This window comes from Equus przewalskii, chromosome 4 (genome assembly GCF_037783145.1).
Source record: "Equus przewalskii isolate Varuska chromosome 4, EquPr2, whole genome shotgun sequence".
NCBI classification, from domain to species: domain Eukaryota; kingdom Metazoa; phylum Chordata; class Mammalia; order Perissodactyla; family Equidae; genus Equus; species Equus przewalskii.
In genome coordinates, this window is record NC_091834.1 from 70384396 (window position 1) to 70404725 (window position 20330).

A 20330-nucleotide genomic window follows, 5' to 3' on the forward strand; every position below is an offset into this window, starting at 1 on the left:
AAACCAACCATTTGTAAGAGAAATCCATCATGACCCAACCCGAGTTGAGGCTAGGTCCAGTCTTCCCTGAAGCATATGTTCACTCAAAGAAGGTTGGAAATCTGGATAAAATTGAGGTTCTGTGAATGAGGAAGGAGGGTCAGATAGATTTTAGGTAGGCAATCAAATTAACTGCAAAAGCCTTTCTGGAATGGAATGAAAAAATATTTACTAAATGTATCTTATTAATAAAATTTTCAGTATTTTAGCCATAAGGCCAATTTTCTCTTATTTTTAATAAAATAATTATAATTTTAGAACTATTTAATATAAATACTTTAGTGTGATAAACTTGGTATGGTCAGTTCAGTTTGGCTTAGGTTTTTAAAGTGTCTTTTCAGAATTCTTTGGCTGAATTGGTTCACAGTAAAATACCACTGATGATGAATGAAATTTGGCAGTTCACTCATTCTCCATAATTTAGAAAAATGCTAACATGCCTCCAAAGTGTTGGAGAATCTGTTCCTCCTTCCTACTGCCTTTCATCTGAGAGTAAAAGACAGGCTTTGCAAGTCCCATTTGCAACTGCCTGGACAGTTTCCTGGGTCTCCAAGAGATACCAGACTCAAGAACATAGGGAAGTGCCAAGAAGAAACTATCAGTTACTCTGCCTTGCAAGAAATAGAAACTGACTAGACCTAACTTAAGCACAAAGAAAGAGTTTATTTTAGAAGTTCAGGAGTGTCTCCTGGAACTCGAAGGCGGGAATTCAGTTGAGTCTTGGGAAATTCTGCTACCTGGAAGCGGAGGCCATCCGGAGCTGGTCAGCTCCATCTCTCACCTCTGCTTCTCTCTACAGTCCTGTTTCATTCCTTTCTCTCAGCAAACTGGCTTTCTTGTTTTTTCATGTCTGTGGTAAGCAGATGATAGACACTTTTTATTCCTTGACATTATATCTCCTCCACTCAAAAGACTAGTACAGGCCCTGAATGTCTTAGTTCTAATTCTGAAATCCCAGGAGAGAGAATCTGAGTTACAAATGAGGAAACCATGGCTTAGATTAAGTATCTTGCACAAAGTCACCCAACCAGTAAGTGGTAGAAAAGGCATTTTGACTCTAGGTCTGTCTAGATCTAAAACGTGGTGACCTTCTGGCAACATATGTGGCCACCAATGAGATTTTGGGAAGCAATGCTGGATCCCTTGTTGACTCAGTCCAATCTGGTCCTTGTAGGTAAGCCTGACTTGGGGGCTTGGTTAGGTTCCTCCTCTCACCCCTCTCTATCTACTCCTAGCCAAAAGATCCTCCCTTGCTGACTGATGTCTAAAATTCCATCATTAGAAGAGTCTTTCTTTCTTTGGCTTAATACAAGGAATATTTGTCATTATAGAGTACCGGAAGGTTACAAAGACCACATAATGATCTCATTTTTTTTTTAGGACAGTCCAGGGACTTAATAGGTAGGAATTATTTACTCCTATTCACAAATAAGGAAATGGAGGTTCACAGGGACGAGGCAACTTGCTCTAGAAAAGAGGACTGAACTGCCTGGGGAGCGTGTGGATTAGCTGCTTACCGGTAAATGAAGGACTTCGTTGGTCATGTCCCTGGGGGATGTAAGAGTATTGCCTCCAAGTGGGCTGAGAGGGCAGGACAGTCACAGGCCACCTGGTGGTGAGTTCTCTTGTTAGAATGGGGACTTCATGAGGCCAGATACCCTGTTCTCACTCATCTCTTTGTTCTCAGGTTCTAGAACAATATATGGTACATAGCAGACACCTGATGAATATCTGTTGAAGGAATATAAGACTTTTCTGAAACTGATAACTATCCAATATTGGAAAGATCTGCCTTGAAAAGTGGTGTGATTCCTAGCACTGGCAGAGCCTGAGAAAGATGGATAAATATCTGCTTGCTAATATTAAAGGCTAACATTTAATGAGTGTTTACTAGTACTGGGCACTGGGCTAAGTGCTCCACATATATTATTTCACGTCTTCCTCATTCCAACCATGAAGTAGGTTCTATTGTTATCCTCTTTGAAACAGGTACAGAGAGGTGAAGTGACTTGCTCAAGAAACCGCTGCAAGTAGTATGGCCAGGATTTGAACCCTGGAAGACTGAGTTACAGATCTGGATCTTAGTTATGTTGCCAAAGGGTTTCCTGGATGAGACAGGATTTTGAAGTAGATCACCTCTCAAGTCTTTTTCGACTTTAAGATTCTCTGGTTATTTGTCAAGAAGATTGGTGCTATCATACACAGAAAGCGGGGAAGGAGAACTGGTTGTAAGATATAGGGTAGAGAGGTCAGTAGAGAACAAGTTGATTTTGATTATGTTTGGCATAAAGGGTCAGAGGATAGCCAAATGAAAAAGTCCAGTGATACTCTATCTTCAAAGAAAAGATAATTCACATGTGTGCCATTGCCATGAAAAGGTCTTCCAATACAATATGTTATAAACATCATTGTCTAGCTGTGCGTATGATGGTACTTAGGGTTCACGTACTCTTCTAACAGAGCCTCATACTGTGTTATTGATAATACTGCAACTTTGTGAGACAAGCAATATTCTCTTTTTAGAAGACAATTGAACTTACTGTCTTTAATTTGTCAGAAATTTCATTAGAGAAAGTGTAAGCAATTTCAAAACTGAAAACCACAAAGAAATGTCTCCTATATAACAAAAAGAAAAAAGGCAAACAAAATATATTTCAAGGGTTAAGAGTTCTACCTAAACTTGCCACTGTATCCTTTCTTAAAAGAAACAAACAGGGACCTCAAATTTAGCATGTTGCATTATCACCATTCCCGGCAATAAAACTTCAAACACATTAAGAAAGCAACATAACCTAGAACATAAGTGATAATCTATTTTTAAAAAACTATTTGATTGAATAACATTGCTATTTGATAATATAATTCTGCTACAGCCTTAGAAATATCAGAAAGATCTAAATCTGCCAAACAGTTATCATCAGTCAACAACACTTGGGGTCAAGGGACACTAAAAAAAGGGGAACCTGGCAAGACTTTGCCCACACCAGCCTGTCGTAGCAGGACTGCACACAAAACCCATGGCTCCTGGGAAGCAGCAGTTGGGTTTCTGTGTGGCCAAGGCCAGCCAGGGATAACTTTGGAATCAGATGGGCCTGGGTAATCACAGACTCATTGTTTACTAATGGTACGACCTTGGGGAAGTTAGGAAACCTCTCTGAGCACATTTCTTCATCCACAAAATGTTAAAACTAATTTTTCCTGTATACAGGTGTTGTAAGAAGTATATGAGATGTGTGAAAAGAACCTAGAATTAAGTGTTCTTATCACACACACACAAAGAGGATGGGAGGAAACTTTTGGAGGTGATGGGTAATGTTTATGGCACTGATTGTAGTGATGGTTTCATGAGTGTACACTTATCTCCAAACTCATCAAGTTCTATCCATTAAAGATGTACAGGTTTTTGTAGGTCAATCATACCTCAATAAAGTGGTTTAAAAAAAAAAACTTAGAACAGTGCCAGTGACAGAGTGGACTTTTTTTTTGAGGAAGACTGGCCCTGAGCTAACATGTGTGCTCATCTTCCTCTATTTTATATGTGGGACGCCTACCACAGTGTGGCTTGATGAGCGGTGTGTAGGTCCACACCTGGGATCCAAACCGGCAAACCCTCGGCCACTGAAGCAGAGCACGCAAACTTAACTGCTATGCCACTGGGTCAGCCCCAACAGAGTGCACTTTTGATAATTGTTAGTCTCACTCTTTTCCCCATGATGGTTTCTTTGCCTTTAAGAAAACTGCTCAGATATAGAGGAAATTCACTCCCTCATTGACTTAAACAATTACTGTCTACCAGGGCCTCTATGTACAGGTGTACAGGTTGTTCCCTGCTCAAGGGAGAGAGGGGGCTGAATTTCAGCCCATTATTACTCATCAAGCTGGGTGCCCTGGCCTCTCTTTCTAATTTGCACAAAAGAGCTACATATGCTTGTAAAAGCCCTGTGTCTGATTCAGAGATGACGAACTTGGACTTTGCCCACTTTGTGTCTGCTGGGGAAATGGACGAGTAATCAAGAATTACAATACATATAATTAATGTTATTATAGGGAAGGTACTGTAAGAGAACAGAAGAGAGACATTTAAATCAGATGGAGTGCGGGAGTCCAAGATCTGTGACTTAAAGGATGAGGAGATGGTGGAGAAGAATGGTCCAGGCAGAAGAGTGACAATCAATTACCTATCCATTTCTTCATTCAGTAAACATGAATTGAATATCTACTAAGTTCCAGTACTGAAGGTACAGTAGAGAGTAAAACAAAATCTCCTTTCTCATAATTCTAACATTCTAGTAGGGCAGAGAGACAATAATATTAGGTAGTGAGACTGGTGCTTTAGAAGAATAATACAGGTGGGTGGTGGTGGGGTAAGGGGATTACCTTAGAATGGAGAGTGGCGAGGCCTCTTCAGGGAGGTGTCATTTAAGCCGAAATCTGAATAGCAACTATCGGAAGCTCAGGGAATGATGATATCAGGTAGAGGGAAGAGCTGTTACCAAAGTCCTAAGGGGGGCGTGAACTTTGTATTTTGAGTTGGCAAAGAAGACTGGTGTGCCTGAACTGTGGTGGGTAAGAAGAGGGGCAGAAGATGAGATGCAGAGGCAGGCAGGTACCAAACCTGTGTGAGGCCCAGAAGCTTGAGCATGGTGAGCTCAGAGGCTTGCGAGGAGTTCCAGACGGCAGAAGGGAAGGGACAGTGTTGTTAGGTGATGAGAGGTGAGCTGGGAGAGATAGGCAGGAACTAGATAATGACAAGTCTTAGACGGAGGATCTGAGAGACATTTACTTCTGCTAATTTATGCAAAGAATCCCAAGGAAGCCATGATTAAGGTTATTCAAAGAAAACCTTTCATGTTTATGCCTTCAAGGGAGGTTTGAATACTAGGTCTTATTTGCGTTAATTGTTCTGGAACCGAAATCTTTGAAAAACAGACCCCAGGAGATTAGAATTCTTCTCAGGTATGCCCACAAATTTAGATTAATGTAAAATTTATTTTGGCACCATCTGAGTATACTTACCATGATGGTGATATCTGTTAGATGGAATGTTAAATTGAGTCGGTCATGTTTTATAGGAGGATATGTCTTACTAGTAAGAGGGAAGAGGCAGCACATAATGTCAAGTTGGTAACGAATATGTGATATTAATTTATTAGAGCATGGGCGAACTTTGCCTCATAGTATATGAAACAGACACTGCTGGCCACCTACCTTATATCCATGATCTCCCCTTTATTTTTAACCACAGAATCTCAAATTTGATGGTCTATGAGCCCAACCAAAAATACTTGCCTTCTAGACTCCCTTTTGGCTAGAGACCATCATGTGACAAGAGTCCGGCCAATGAGATGAGGCAGAAGTTTCTGGGGAAGGTGTTCTTTCCTGAATAAAAAGGCAAAGCCTTGCAAAGAGAAAGCCCTTTTGTCCTGTTCCCCTTTCCTCCTGGTATTTGTAGTTGTTTGGTCACTCACTTAATGTTGTTTTGAGTCTTCTAACTTCTTTAAATATGTTGCAAAACCAATATGTTGAGTTGAGGACTACTGTCGTATGAGGACAACAGCTAAATCTTCTAGTACTTGTACTGATCTGGAGTTAAACTGTAGACATAAAGATACAGTAAGATGATTTTATCAAAAATACCTCTCAGAGTTCATTGAATTGAAAGAAATACTCCATGTATAGAATGTTTCTCCCGGGGCCAGCCCTGTGGCCGAGTGGTTAAGTTTGTGCGCTCTGCTTTGGCAGCCCAGGGTTTCCCCTGTTCGGATGCTGGGCGAGGACATGGCACTGCTCATCAAGCCATGCTTGAGGTGGTGTCCCATGTGCCACAACTAGAAGGACCCACAACCAAAAATATGCAACTATGTACCAGGGGGCTTTGGGGAGAAAAAGGAAAAAATTAAAAAAAGTCTTAAAAAAAAAAGAATGTTTCTCCCTTTTCTTGACCCAGAAAAATCTAGTCAACAATTATTTCTTAAACATTCATTTAACATATACTGACTATCTATAATTGCAAAAACAACAATTCCTTATGTGCGATGAGGGATAGAGATAAAGAAAACAAGGTTCTTGTTCTTCAGGAGCTGACAATTTCATGAGATGACATGTGTTTACAAATAAATGTAAAACAAGTATGTTTATGATGTGGTAGGCCATGCTAGGCCCGCCCAAGAAAAGCCTCTAAGTGGACATGAATGGTTGCAGACAAAAGGAGTGTCTCTCAAATGCAGGCAAAGCACACGTTTTAGGCCCTGGAACCTGGACATTAAGCCTGGTGATATGGCTCACAGAGTAGCAAAATTATTGCCTTACGTACAGTATAAGCTGTTTCTGGATGATGAAGAGCTGGGGTTATAAAAGCTATGGAGTTCTATGCTACTCCAACCTGGGGTCAACTCAATCAATGTGGGCCAGGGCCACTGGACTTCAGAAGTGCCACCATCTGAAGGGATGATACAAGGGAATCAGTGGGAGCTGTGTCCACCAACCTGCATCCTTATCTGGTTTATGTGCTCTGTGCAGTTTACTTGTTGCTTTAGGATTAAATAAAGTAAAAGCAACCCTGAAATGTTGCCCTTTGAATAGGCTGTGTGGCCTGTGGGGATACACTAAGTGACATTAGAGCATTACAGAGTGCTAAGAGTTGGGAGCAGGAAGAACAATTCTGGTTAGAGGCTTCGTGAAGGAGGTGGCATTTGAGCTAGATCTTGAAAGATGGATAAACTTCTTTAAGGTGAAGATGGTAGGAAGAGCATTTCAAGAACAGGGAACAATGTGAGGGATCAAACGGAGGTAGGGGAGCAGAAGAGCAGAACTGTGTACTGGAAATGAGGATCAGTTCAGTCTGGCTAAAAACAGGGCGTGTATGGGCAAGCAGTGAGGGATGGGACTGGAAAGGGAGTCCAGGACAGGCTAAGAGGGTTGGCATTTAATGTATTGGTAATGGAACCAAGGAATGTTTTTGAGCAAATATTAAAGCAGGTGAATTAATAAAATAGGGGATACACAAATAAATGTGGCAGCATTATCATGCATGAGACATTGGTGAAAAGGCTGGGAGATCCCTTAAAGTGCCCAGGCAGGAACTGAGGCCATGTGTGATTGGAGAATACGACACAAATTTAAGAGTTTTACTGTAAAACATTGTATGGGGGGCACTAAAGAGAGAGAGAAGAACCATGTATAAAGTTGAGGTTTTAAATTTGGACATATGGGAGGATAGGAGTACTGTGAACACAAGGGAAGACAGGAAGAGGGAAACATGGCATTTGTTTTAGAGATATTGGATTGAGGTGCAGGTGGAATATTTAGGTGGAAACGTGCTACAGGCAGTTGAAAATACGACAAGGAGCTCAGGAGTGAGGTGGAGAGGGGCATGAGTCACCTACATTGAGGTGAATAAGTGAGTTTGATCTGTCTTAAGCATAATATATGAACCTAACAACAGGTCCTAAATACACGACCAATATAACTAGGAAGACAGATCTAGGAGGACCTTGGAAAATAAAAAACGCCGCGATGATTGGTATTTATAGCTCATGTTTGTTTTACCAGCTGTTAAGTTCTCAGAAAACAACCTTATCCCAGATTGACCTCCTAATTGGCAGGTAGAATTGTCAAAGGACACATTCTTGTATAGAAACCTGTGACACTGAATCGCCAGATATTTCTAGTTTAGAATAGGAGAAATCCACAAACTACACGACTAAGTAGATTAAAGCACACTTTTTTTGGAGGTGGGAGGCACATAGCTCTGAACCACACTTCAATTATAGATATTATAGAGGATCGCTAAACTAATTCAACAACTAAAACCAGGGAAAAAAGTTCCCAAGGAGGGGTATGGCTGGGCCAGCGCAGAGGCCGCAGGGAACTAGGAGAAAGATTAAAGAGAAGAACGCGAGTCTCCGCCGATAGATGAGCAAAGCCGATTGCGTAGCTCCCAGTTGGAAGTTGGATGTCGTCATTGGGCATACCCGCGGCGTTGCTCATCACCAGGGACCACCCCAGGCAATTCCAAGGCGGGGCCGCGCCGAGGCAGGGGAGGGGGTTAGGAGGCAGGAAGGAAGCGCGCTGAAAGGCCTGTTGGGAGGAGCTGGGAGACGACTCCCCCCGCCCCGCGGCCTACTACATTTCCCAGAATTCAGTGTGGCACCGAAGATTCGCTCCCTGCGCGGGACTGGAAGACTTGCGGCATGGGATTGGTAGTCGGCATCCATGGGCCACGCGAAGTGGGACTCGGGTGGGGAGACCTATGCGGATTGGCTAGTGAGAGTTCGAGCCCCACCCACAGATGGTGACGACAGGCGACAGTCTTGCTACTTAAGGCGTCGTGGCCTCGACCGCCCCGCCTTAGCTCCCGCGCTAGAGAGAAACATGTATCGTTTCCGATTACAGCTCTTCACGGGGATTTCTGCTGCCGCCACCGCCCACTCTTACCCCCGCCGCTTCTCGCCTCTCTTGTTAGCCGAAGACTCACCTCTCAGCCGCCTGCCGCACAGACGCACGAGTAAAAAGTGCAGCTCCATCGGCTGATCCTCACTAAGTTCCGAATTTAGGCGGCACCGGGCGTCCCACGATGCCGAAGAATAAGAAACGGAACACTCCCCACCGCGGTGGCAATGGTGGAGGCGGCTCAGGGGCAGCTGCAGCGACGGCGGCGACAGCAGGTAAGGGAGTATCCTCGCCGCCGGCATCCTGGTTGCCGGCCGGGCTAGCGAGTCTTTTGGTCTTGAGCACCGCGGGAATTGTAGTTTTTTCCCTCCAGACGTTTGCGTCTGCGAGGATCCTGGCTTTCCTGGTAAACTAGAATTCCCAGCATGCGCTGGGGGCCGTGCCTCGCGCGATGTGGATCTGGCATGCGAGCCGGACTTGGGCGCCGGCCATGGGGACGAATGGGTTCTTGGCCTTGAGAGGGAGTCGCGGTCGGGGTGCCGGGGAGCGGGGCGGGAGAGGAACTTTTGTTAGAGGTCGGTGCTTGCTCTCCAGAGCTCTCCCGGACGGGGGGTGGGGCAGAGCTCGGAGTTGTGTCGGTGCTGTCACTGGTCGCCTTTGACCTCCCGGCTCCAACATGGAGTTCTTGGGAATGCCAAACGTCCGGTGGGTTTGGACCGGCTCTAGCGTCACGCGGCCTCGGCCTTGCGAGGTAGGGCCGGGGTGACGCAAAGGCGCAGGTGTGGCATCCCCTTCAGCTGCCGCCTTGCGCATCCTGCGTGTCCACCTGGCCGGGCGGAGGCATCAGAAACTGTGAGCCACTGTCTCAGCCTGGGCTCTGCTGCCACTCCTGGCTGGCACCTGCGGAAATCCCGAGCCCCCAGCTCCACTGTGACCCGTTGAGGCGACTCCCCCGGGCAGAAACCGCGTTGTCCTTTGTGCTGCATTCTATAGAGTCTCTGCCGTGAGCCCGGGATAGGCGGGGGTGGTGAGGAGCTCAGGCTGCAGTTGGCCAAAAGTTAGGTTTTTTGTGTCCTCACTGCAAGGTTGCGCCTTTTCCTGGATGGGTAGGTGCTGAACTGAATTAATGATTCTCTGCTACTAACTATATGGTTATGAAAAAAGGACTTGAAGCGGAAAGTTCTACGAGACCCCACACTAAACTCTAATCGAGTGTTACAGTAAACTAGGTAAAATCATCTCATTTAGTAATTGTTTTGTTGAAGTTTTGAAGTTAAATATTGGAATATCCTGAGACATTATCACGTCGGAACTACTAGTAGCCATTAGGTATTTGTCAACACCATTGCCAGTGTACCCCCCAGAATGATATTCTTTTGTACATTAGAAAGTCAACAGGCCAGTTTTCTTGTTAAAGATAATTGGAAACTGGCATTTTAAAAAGCTTTCCTATATTTATAGCAGCGCGAAAACTTGTAATCATGTATTAAGTATTTAATAATTGACAATAGGAATGAATTGTTATAAGTGGTGGTTTTTTCGTTTTCTTTATATCGCTCTTTATTTTGATCAAATGCTCTCGATATGCATGAAATTCATTCTTGATCGAGATGTTAAGTACATAATTAGTGTGTTGTGGCATCTAGTTGCTCTGTGTGAATTGAGGAGACCTCTTTCCTTTGCGTCAGCTTTTCCTCATCTGAAGTAAACATGTATTCTGTCTAGAAGGACCTTATTAATTTTATTCTTCTTTATGTTTACCTTTTGTTGATGAAACAAATAATGGAGAAGCAGTAGCTAAAGTCGTTTTGAAAATGGTAACAATGTTACTAATCACCTCCTTGAATCACAAATCTCTATTCCCTTCTGAAGCTTCCAGTCTAGCCTCATTCCTTTCTGGTACTTAGAGAATAACCTCAGAAGGCAGTGGTGGATTGCCTTTCAAGTTTTCCATTAAGGCTCATTCGCAGCCTTATTGCTGCTGTCTTTTCTTTCTCAGTAGAAAAGGTTATGTAAAGTATATATATGAATTTTAGCATATGTAAGCAAATGAAAAAGAATTCTTTGATTAGTTCATAAAATTATACATGCTTTGAATATCTTTTGACATTTACACTAGAACTTAACTGCTTGTCTCTGGTAAGTGGAGTATGTGGGTGAGATTTACTTTTTTAAAACCTTAATTTGGTTCCGTGTGAATGTATTACTTATTCACTAAATAAATGAATAAATGGTTGTTGAGTATAAGAGAGAAAATTGTGACAAACTTGGACTTCCCTTATTGGTATTTTTAAATGACATCTAGAAGAAATGGGATTCAAATGAGACCTTTACATGCACAACCAAAAGATAACTAACTTCTCTCTGTCTCTTTAATGAGTTTTCTATTTAAATTCTTTATTTTTTTAAGTTGGGGGAGGGTTCTAGGAAGCTAACCAAATTGACCTCTTATACAGGTGTGCATACTTGTCATAGCTCTTAATTTGAAGAGAGCATTTTTAGGAAAGAACAAAACCTTGTCAGTAAGCCATCCCTCTAAAAAATAAAGACTTTGTGTGTCTAGAGTGCCACCTCATTAATGGTACTTGAGATCACAAGGTGGATGAGTTTGACCTAGATATCAGGTGTTTATACAGGGTTCTTTTCCTTGATTTTTTGTTTTTTTAAATCTCTCTTTCTCTTGAGTCTTGGGAAGTCATTGAAACTTAAAGAAGGGAGCTGAGTAAGACTTGCATGGGAAATACTCTTCTTGACCGATTAGAAGTAGGCTGAATATGAAAAATAAAAACCTTAAATCGATTCATGAATAAATGTTAGTAAAAGTTACTCAAATGATTCTCAGCTATTGCCATGGCTTCAAGTCATGAAAACAAATGAAGATAGATCCAGAAATAGACTATGATGTCATAGATCTTTGTTTATTTCTGTCCTAAGCACTCTGATTAAGAAGTTTTGGGATCTTGGCTTCATTGCTTATTGTTTATGCTTTACTGCTTTGATTGGCACCATTTATTCCCTTTAGGATAGCAAGCAAGTTGGTAAGCCCACTTGCTTCCTGTGTTGATTTAAAAATCTGCTAAATTCTCTTCTCTTTTGATTAAAATAAAAAGACAACCTGTGTTTAAAAAAAAACCAAGAGCAACAGGCTTAAACTTAGAGGATTTAGAAAAAACTTATTTTAAGATAGTAAATGTCACGAATTTCTTGAACATAGGGGCCTAGTGATATTTGGTGCAGTCTTAGATTTTACTGATAAGGCAGTGGGCTCAGAGGTAACTCAAGGTCACTTTGGGAGTAGAATTTGGGACTTATTTTAAACTCAGTGCTCGGTGTAATTCATAACTAGGCAATCTTTTTATTAATATGAAATTCCTATTAAAAAAAAAACTGGCCAGAAATGACAGTGACTAGGAATATGGATTTATTCCTTAGGTTACGTGAAGTTGAAAGAAAGATTCTAATTTAAAAAAAAGGAGGCACTCAGCCTCTTGGCACAGTAGTTAAGTTCACGTGCTTTGGCAGTCTGGGGTTCGCTGGTATGGATCCCGGGCGAGGACCTATGCACTCCTTGTCAAGCCATACTGTGTGGCAGGTGTCCCACGTATAAAGTAGAGGAAGATGGGCACAGATGTTAGCTCAGGGCCCATCTTCCTCAGCAAAAAGAGGATTGGTGGCGGATGTTAGCTCAGGACTAATCTTCCTCCAAAAAAAAAAAAGAGAGTATTTTTTTTAGTGACAGCACTTTTACTAACAACAGTAACACAACATTAGTGATACAACAGTAATACATTTTTTTAAACTGTTGGAAATGTCAGAACCTTTTTTTTAAAGGTAATTTATCTAACTGGCTTTTATGCTATATCAAATGCCAAAGCTTCACTTTTAAGCCTTTTTTTCTCTCAGTTCAAGTTATCTTTAAAACTACCATCTCTTAACTCCTTAAATTCCTCTTCACATAAGACATATATAACCTAAGAACTAACCCATTCACTAGGTAAAGTTTACTAGTTTCCAGTCATTCTTGTTGGAAAATATGTTTGTCTTATGGTGTTCTATGACATATTCTATTTTTGGATCTATTTTAATTTTCTTTGTGATTTGAAATCTTGATTTGGAAGTAGTTTTTTCATCTGTAATACTAGTTTTTATATCATCAAAAACTGGTGCCTTAGGTTAAATGATTGATATATTTCTGAACTTGATGTATATTGTAAATAGTTGGGGCTCTAAAATACGTGTTAGGTGAATTGACTTATTTTAGGACTATTTAAATGTGTTCTTTTGTAATATGATCATCTTTTTTCTTAAATAAGTTTGGGTTTCTATTACTGAATTTCTCTTAAGTAAATTTAAAAATTCCTAAGTTAAATATTTATATATATGGCAACAAAATCATCCACCTCCACCTTCTTTTGCCTAACAGGTGGCCAGCATCGAAATGTTCAACCTTTTAGTGATGAGGATGCATCGATTGAAACAATGAGCCATTGCAGTGGTTACAGTGATCCTTCCAGTTTTGCTGAAGATGGTATGAGTTTTAAGTTTTAATTTGCAGCTTTAGATAAAAAGGATGTTCAGTTGGAGGAATTCTTGTAGCTGAGGTATACTATACTGTTCCTTATCTGCTTTTTTTCTACTTAAATTACGGTGGTTGGTTTAAATTATTCCTTAGGACCAGAAGTCCTTGATGAGGAAGGAACTCAAGAAGACTTAGAGTACAAATTGAAGGGATTTATTGACCTGACGCTGGATAAGAGGTAGGAAATACTGGAAACACTTCATTCTGGGTGATTCCATCAGCCGCCTTACATATATATAAAATATGTGCAGTTCTCTAAGTTAACAGTATGTTTTTCAAAAGCTTGATTTGTTTACTTTGGATGTTTTAATGTTTCTTGTTTCTTTGGACTTGTAATGTGGTTAGGAACATACCACTAGAATTAAATTAATTGACTCAGATTAGTCATTGTTCTAGCATAATAGCACATAACTGTATTTGATTATAATTGAAATGGATTTGTTGAATTAAAACTTAATCTTCAACTAGGAAGGACAACTAAACTTGGCATTAAGCCTTCTGTCTTCTAATTTTGTTACAGGCCTGAAAAATATCAAAGCTAGATTATTTTCTTACTTCACAGTAGCTCTAGAACTGACTTAAAACATATGGAATTTAAAAGTCCAGAAGATGCAAACATGAACTCTAGACTTTTGTAGTGTTAAAAACAAATGTGAGTTTACTTAAATATGTAATATAGGAGAACATGTCTTGTACATTGAAACTATAAAATACTATGTGGTCATTTAAAGTTGTGGTTATTAAACTAATAAGCAGAAAAATGCTGTGGTATATAGCAGCTTAAAAATCTTTTGTGTAATAAAGTGAGTTGTAGAGGAAAATTAAATTATTATTGGAAAATGTTTAGAGCTTGATGACAGTTAGATTAAAAAATCTTTAAATAGAAAAAATTGAAAGGAAAATAGGTTAAGTTTTTAAAAGTTATTGACGTGTGGTACACTTCAGCTGGATTCTCTTTCTCTTACGTTTTGTTTTAAATAGTGCGAAGATAAGACAGGCAGCTCTTGAAGGTATTAAAAATGCACTGGCTTCAAAAATGCTTTATGAATTTGTTCTGGAAAGAAGAATGACTTTAACTGATAGCATTGAACGCTGCCTGAAAAAAGGTAATGTCCTTATTTTTGAGTCACAGGCACAGAACTAAAAGGAATTTGCTAGCTTCTTTGCAATAACATTTGTTAATGGCACTAGAAGACTGGCTCACTCTTAAAACTTTATAATTGTCAAGGAATATAGCATGCTTATTAAGACTCAAAATCAGACTGGTTGGAAGCTTTGTTTTTGTTTAGGTAATAAACAGCCTGAAACTAGCAAGGATTGGAGTAGATTGTCATCCTTTGGTGTATCGGAAGAGGTGATTGCCATTCTTTGTATATAAGAAAGACTTGTAAGTGTATGTCAGATGTCAACAAAAAGTATCCTACTTTATTTTTCTAAAATTGGAAAAGTATCATAATTATCTGCCTCATTTTCCCTTATACTCATTTAAAACATCAGTCATAGCTGTGGATGACATCATTTTCAGGATATCCTTGGAATATTTGAATTCTAGAACTTGTAATAGAGATTCTGGAATTCATATTGTTAATAATTATAGAACTTCTGAAAAAAAAAGAAACCTTAAAGATTGTCTAGTATTACCAGACTTTTTAGTTTTAGGAACCACCAAAATTAAAAAGATTTTGGGCTATCAGCTTAATTATTTGCCAAGTAAGAACGTTATGACAATAATTACGTTCTATCATTATCACTTTATTAACAAAATATTTCTAACACTAAAAATGTATGAAGCACACATGCTCCTTTAAATTGAACGAGCTTAGCTTTATGTCCTTGTTTTTCTCCTTTTGCCTGAGGTGAAAGCTTTGTCAGGAATGATTGTTTTGAAATCTTTCATCTAGTCTACCTCTCTCATTGTACAGAGTAAAGAAAGGCCTAGGAAACATGAGACTGGTCTAAGGTTAAATAACTTAGTATAATTGACAGCAGAGCCAACTTTTTTGAAATATTAGAATGGCTTTGTTAAAGGTGTTTACATTGAACCTGTTTCCTGTAAGGTAGTTGGACCAGATGACCTTTAAAAATTCATTCCAACTTGAATATTTTATAAATTTTTAATTTATCAGGTAATAACTGAAGTTCAAAATTTATTCAGACCCTTTGGTATATATGATTCTCAAAAGAGTTAATTTATATTTACCTTTATAGTAATGTAGTTTTTATAGTTTTAAAGAATCCCTTATTTTTATTCATTTATTTTTTGCTGAGGAAGATTCGTCCTGAGCTAACATCTGTGCCAGTCTTCCTCTATTTTGTATGTGGGACGCCACCACAGCATGGTTTGATGAGCAGTGTGTAGGTCCATGCCCAGGATCCGAACCTGCGAACATGGGCCACCAAAGTGGAGCACACCCAACTAGGCCACGGGGCGGCCCCAAGAGGCCCTTGTTTTTAATCTCTTATTGATTGATGGATTGATTGTGAGGGTGATTGGCCCTGAGCTAACATCTGTTGCCAGTCTTCCTCTTTTTGCTTGAGGAAGATTCTCACTGAGCGAACGTCTGTGCCAATATTCCTCTGTTTCACATGGGATGCCACCATAGCATGGCTTAACGAGCGGTGCTACGTCTGCGTCTGGGATCTGAACCTGCAAACCTGGGCCACTGAAGTGGAGCATGCAAACTTAACCCACTATGCCACCAGCCCAGGCCCAATCCTTTATTTATTTAAAAAAATTTTTGTGGGGGAACCCGGGAAGGTTTAGTTTACCTCATGGGCTGTGTACATCTGAAATGCTTGGGAGGTTAATTCAAGGGCTACTTGAGCACTATTCTACGAGTACATGAAGCATTTGGAAGGTCACACAAGGCTTGAAACACATTATTTTGCTGAACTGTTACAGTATCTCTTAAGATAGGTGTAATCTCCATTTTACAGATGAGGAAATTGGTTTGAGAATAAGAATAATTGAAGATCATTTGGTTAAAAAGTGGTGGATCTAGGATTTGAGTAGGGTCTGTTTCCAGAGTTAACCTTACTAGGTTTATAGCTCATGTGAAAGCCTGGAGCATAGTATGGGTTTCATAAGTTGGAGATGCCATTTTTAAACGAAACAAATTTGGGAAATTGCTGCCTTAATAAGTCTACTGAAAACAATTTGTCACAGTTGCATCTTGGCTTCTTTTATAGGTAAAAGTGATGAGCAGCGTGCAGCTGCGGCGTTAGCGTCTGTCCTTTGTATTCAGTTGGGCCCTGGAATTGAAAGTGAAGAGGTTTTAAAAACTCTTGGACCGATCTTGAAGAAAATAATTTGTGATGGAACAGCTAGTATCCAGGCTAGGCAAACTGTAAGTATAAGATTTTTAAATTTGTAGATCTATCTAGGCATGACACCCAGACAGTCTGATGAATAATCTAGGAAAGCAGCATTTTTTTAAATAGTGACTTTTTATTAACATTTTACTCTCATTTCTCTTTCAGTTTTAGCAAGCAGACTCAATATGACAATTGTTTTCTTACATAGAGCATCCCAGATGGAGCAAATGTCTACATCTTTGAAATTGAAGATCATATACAGTCATGCGTTGCTTAATGACAGGGATATGTTCTGAGAAATGCATCATTAGGCAGTTTTGTTGTGTGGACATCATAGACTGTACTTACACAAACCTAGATAGTATAGCTGTCTACACATCTAGGCTATACTATTGCATATGCTGCCTGTTGTTGACTGAAACATCTGTTACATGGTGCATGACTGTACTGATAGGAAATACAATATTGTGTTGAGTTATTTAGGATGACTGAAGGATAATTTTGATTGGAACTTAAAGATATGGTCTAGACAACATTTATTGTTTGGTTACTTTTTATTGGGTGTTTTAAAAACTTTTGGCAGCTGTGGCCTACAAGTCCTTATGAAAAGCTGAATGCTGTAATTTACATGGGTGGATTTGGTAGATGTAGGAAACTCTGATGTGTGAAATGTTCATCTGGTTTTGGGGTTTGGAAAAGCTTTCATTCTCTAATTCATATTTACCCCTTAGAACATTTGACTTTAGATTGTAGGTTTTGGGCTTTTTTTGTTGTTTGTCTTTGGTGTGCTAATAAGTGGTTTAAATGATCACATGCGTGTGAATCTTAATGGAGCTTACGAATCTTAAGAGTCTTAATGGATCTTAAGAATTTAATTTTAGTGGTTTTGAATCTTAAAGCTGTTTTCCTAACAAGAGAACCAGTTCAAGTTTGAAACTTTTTAATACTGATTATTCAAATTAGCTTCCTCATTAGTATTACTTAAGGCAAATGATGTTAATCTTTATATCAGATAAACCCTGAATCCTTGATAAAAGTTTATTTCTCGTTCGTATCACTTTCCATTACAACAAGTTGGCAGGGTCCCTAGGCATCCGTCCTGCAGCTCTGCCCTACTTCTACGCCCTCTCCAAATGGCAGCTGTGGTAGCTAGGTGGGAAGGCAAGAGGACAGAGGCACATCTCTTCTGCAGCGAGTTTCTTGGTCTTACCGCCTGCGTGGAATACAGTTTCCCCTGTCTGGCTGTTTCCCCTGGAGGCAAAGAAGTAGGAGTTTGGTGACTTCATAGGAATCTCTGCCCTCCAGTAGTTAGTAATCCTAAAGTATCTAATTAAGATTTTGCTATTTACCTTTCTTTCCCCCCCCTTTTTGGGTAGTTTCATGCAACTATAGGGGTATTTAAAATGTTCGACAGAAAACACTGTTAGATATTTGGAGCGATCATTTAATTTTGGTTGTGTGTGAATTTGTTGTGGTCATTTAAAGGCATGTTCTTCAAAGCCTTTTTCTTCGTACTTACTCTTGCTATGAATTTTTTTAAAAAAACTTAGCGGCCTTCTGCATATTAGCAGAAGAATCTTTATTAAATGTAGGCAGTTGTAATTTTTAATCTACCATTTCTCTTAGAATAATCAAAAGGAGAAATGTGGTCTTGCTTCTGCTGCTTACTTAGGAGAAAGAAGAGATACAGATTGAAATTTTCCTTTACTGAGAATAATGCTTAGACTGCTTTTTAATTTTAACAATGTCTGATTTTTACCAGGATGAAATAACATAAAATAGTGACACCAAGCAGATTAATATCACAGGTGTCCTCACAGTACCGGAACAGGACGAGCTGAAACTTGGGCATGTGAATGGTGACTTTAAAGACTTAAGCTTTAGGGGTACTTGGAACACCATGAGGGAATTTTTAGTGACAACATATAGAGAAAAGGGAAATGGAGAATAATAAAATCTCACAAATTTGTATATGATTAATTTCTTAAGAGTAGTGTTCTGAAAATCGATGTTTCCTGTTTATATTGCAAGCAGATTATTTGCGTAGAAATACTGTCTTGAGTCAATTTCATTAGGTAAGCTTTACCTTGATAATCTTGTAGTGTACCCACTTGTTTAGCTTTTTTCCCCCCAACAAAAGGATTCCTGACTTCTTTTCAACATATTCCAAAATAAGTAAAATCTGAGTTAATGAGATCCTTCTTTAGGTGGAAAGTTTGAGAACAGTTATTTAAATTTTATGAGATTACTCCTCCTGTTTGCTCATTTTTTGGAAGCTAATTTTTTTGGGGAATTGTCATAGTAGAGTTTACGTGTAAACAAATGAATATACAGTCATGCGCTGCATAATGGCATTTTGGTTGATGACGGGCTACATATATGGTAGTTGTCCCATTAGGGTAGTACCATATAGCCTAGGTGTGCAGTAGGCTATACCATCTAGGTTTGTGTAAGTATGCTCTATGATGATCGCACAGTGACGAAAGCACCAGTGACACATTTCTCAGAACATATCCCTGTCGTTAAGCAATGCATAAACTGTAAGTGGTTTTAAAAGCTTAAAAACCTATGGCAAACTTAATGTGTTTTAAAGACTTTTAATAGAATAGGTTTCTTCATCACAAATGTCCAAACTTAATTTCTGACTTTGAGTTGGAGTTGAAGTTTGAAATGATCTGCTAGGTTAATGAAGGAAGACCCGAGAGAAATGGAATAACTTTCCTAAAGTTGTACTCTGATTTTGGTAGCAGAGTGTGTGCTAAGACCCACTTCCCTTGAGTCTTGATCCTATGTTCCCTCTCTCTTTTTATACTATGCTTGGGACCTAATGTAGTTACGTAGTTGAGAAAATTTTCACATTGAACTGTAGAAGCAGCAAGATATAAATTAATAAGAAAATGACAAACATTAATATCTGAATTTGCTTTTTTTTTTAGTGCGCAACTTGCTTTGGTGTTTGCTCTTTTATTGCCACAGATGACATTACTGTAAGTAGAAGACCTTTGACTCTAGTTATTTGCACATTTCTAATTTAAGAGGGTAATTTCATATCCTTATCTTATTCATATATTAGGAGCTGTATTCAACTCTGGAATGTTTGGAAAATATCTTCACCAAGTCCTATCTCAAAGAGAAAAATACTAATGTTTGCAGCACCCCTAATACAGTGCTTCATATTAGCTCACTTCTCTCATGGACATTATTACTGACCATATGCCCAATTAATGAAGTGAAGAAAAAGCTTGAGATGTATGTATGTTTAGTTTCACATTTTATAAAAACATTTCTTGACATCATTGTGTTCACATAGTAATGACTGACTATTTTCTAGGCATTTCCATAAACTTCCAAGCCTCCTCTCTTCTGATGATGTAAACATGAGAATAGCTGCTGGTGAATCTTTGGCACTTCTCTTTGAATTGGCCAGAGGAATGGATAGTGTAAGTATCTGATGAGTAGAGGAAAAAGCTTGTGTCACAAGTACCATTGTTCTTTCATTACCTTCACAGTTAGGAATGGGTGATAACTTTGGAGCATGGCCAGCTTGAGAACCAAGTGATTAATTGCCCTGCTTCTTGGTAGTGGTGTTGTAATACTTTTTAGAACATAAACCAATAAGGGCTGGTTAGAGCAACATTTGAGTGAAGTTCATTACACTTAATTGTTGCTCTGTATAAAACTAGAGTTTAGGGATGCACTCTACTACCCATGGAGAGAGTTGTGTCTAGTATAGATTCTGTGAAGGTACTTGGTTTTCTCAGCCAAGGGACACATTAAGGTAATTCGGGCATGGATGCTTTATAATAAATGTCAGACAAATGGATGAATTATTAAGTCGGCATAGATTTGGGATCAGATGAGTTTAGTCATCGTTTAATTTCTCTAGGTCAAAGACGGAAGTAAATGTGGCCCTTTAGATGAGACGTGCTTAGCAGTTGTTCATTGTGTTCAGTGCTCCTGGATATTCATTACCACCATTTGGCTTTTTGAGTCTGTGATAGGTAAC

General features: G+C 39.5%; 2 protein-coding genes across 6 annotated transcripts in view; both read left to right on the top strand.

Moving 5' to 3' along the window:
- The window catches only part of IFRD1 (interferon related developmental regulator 1), a 45818-nt gene that overhangs the window by 14942 nt on the left and 10546 nt on the right, over positions 1–20330 (top strand). For 2 of the 5 annotated variants that reach the window (XM_008527851.2, XM_008527850.2), the window contains 7 exons: positions 12854–12958; positions 13103–13187; positions 13991–14115; positions 16199–16356; positions 19261–19311; positions 19398–19573; positions 19656–19764. In XM_008527851.2, the coding sequence (XP_008526073.1) occupies positions 12910–12958; positions 13103–13187; positions 13991–14115; positions 16199–16356; positions 19261–19311; positions 19398–19573; positions 19656–19764 (753 nt within the window). In that variant the 5' untranslated portion in view covers positions 12854–12909. Of the gene's footprint in view, positions 1–7728; positions 8706–8862; positions 9660–12853; positions 12959–13102; positions 13188–13990; positions 14116–16198; positions 16357–19260; positions 19312–19397; positions 19574–19655; positions 19765–20330 lie in introns of those variants that run through there. The other 3 variants (XM_008527849.2, XM_070617610.1, XM_070617608.1) reach the window with 3 other exon arrangements.
- LOC139083051 (uncharacterized) lies at positions 8254–8571 on the top strand. The gene has a single exon (XM_070617611.1). It carries the CDS (start codon positions 8254–8256, stop codon positions 8569–8571), a length of 318 nt encoding a protein of 105 aa, XP_070473712.1.

Excerpts from the sequence above, each read along its gene's own strand:
- LOC139083051 (XM_070617611.1), top strand. The coding sequence starts at position 8,254 with ATGGGCCACGCGAAGTGGGACTCGGGTGGGGAGACCTATGCGGATTGG.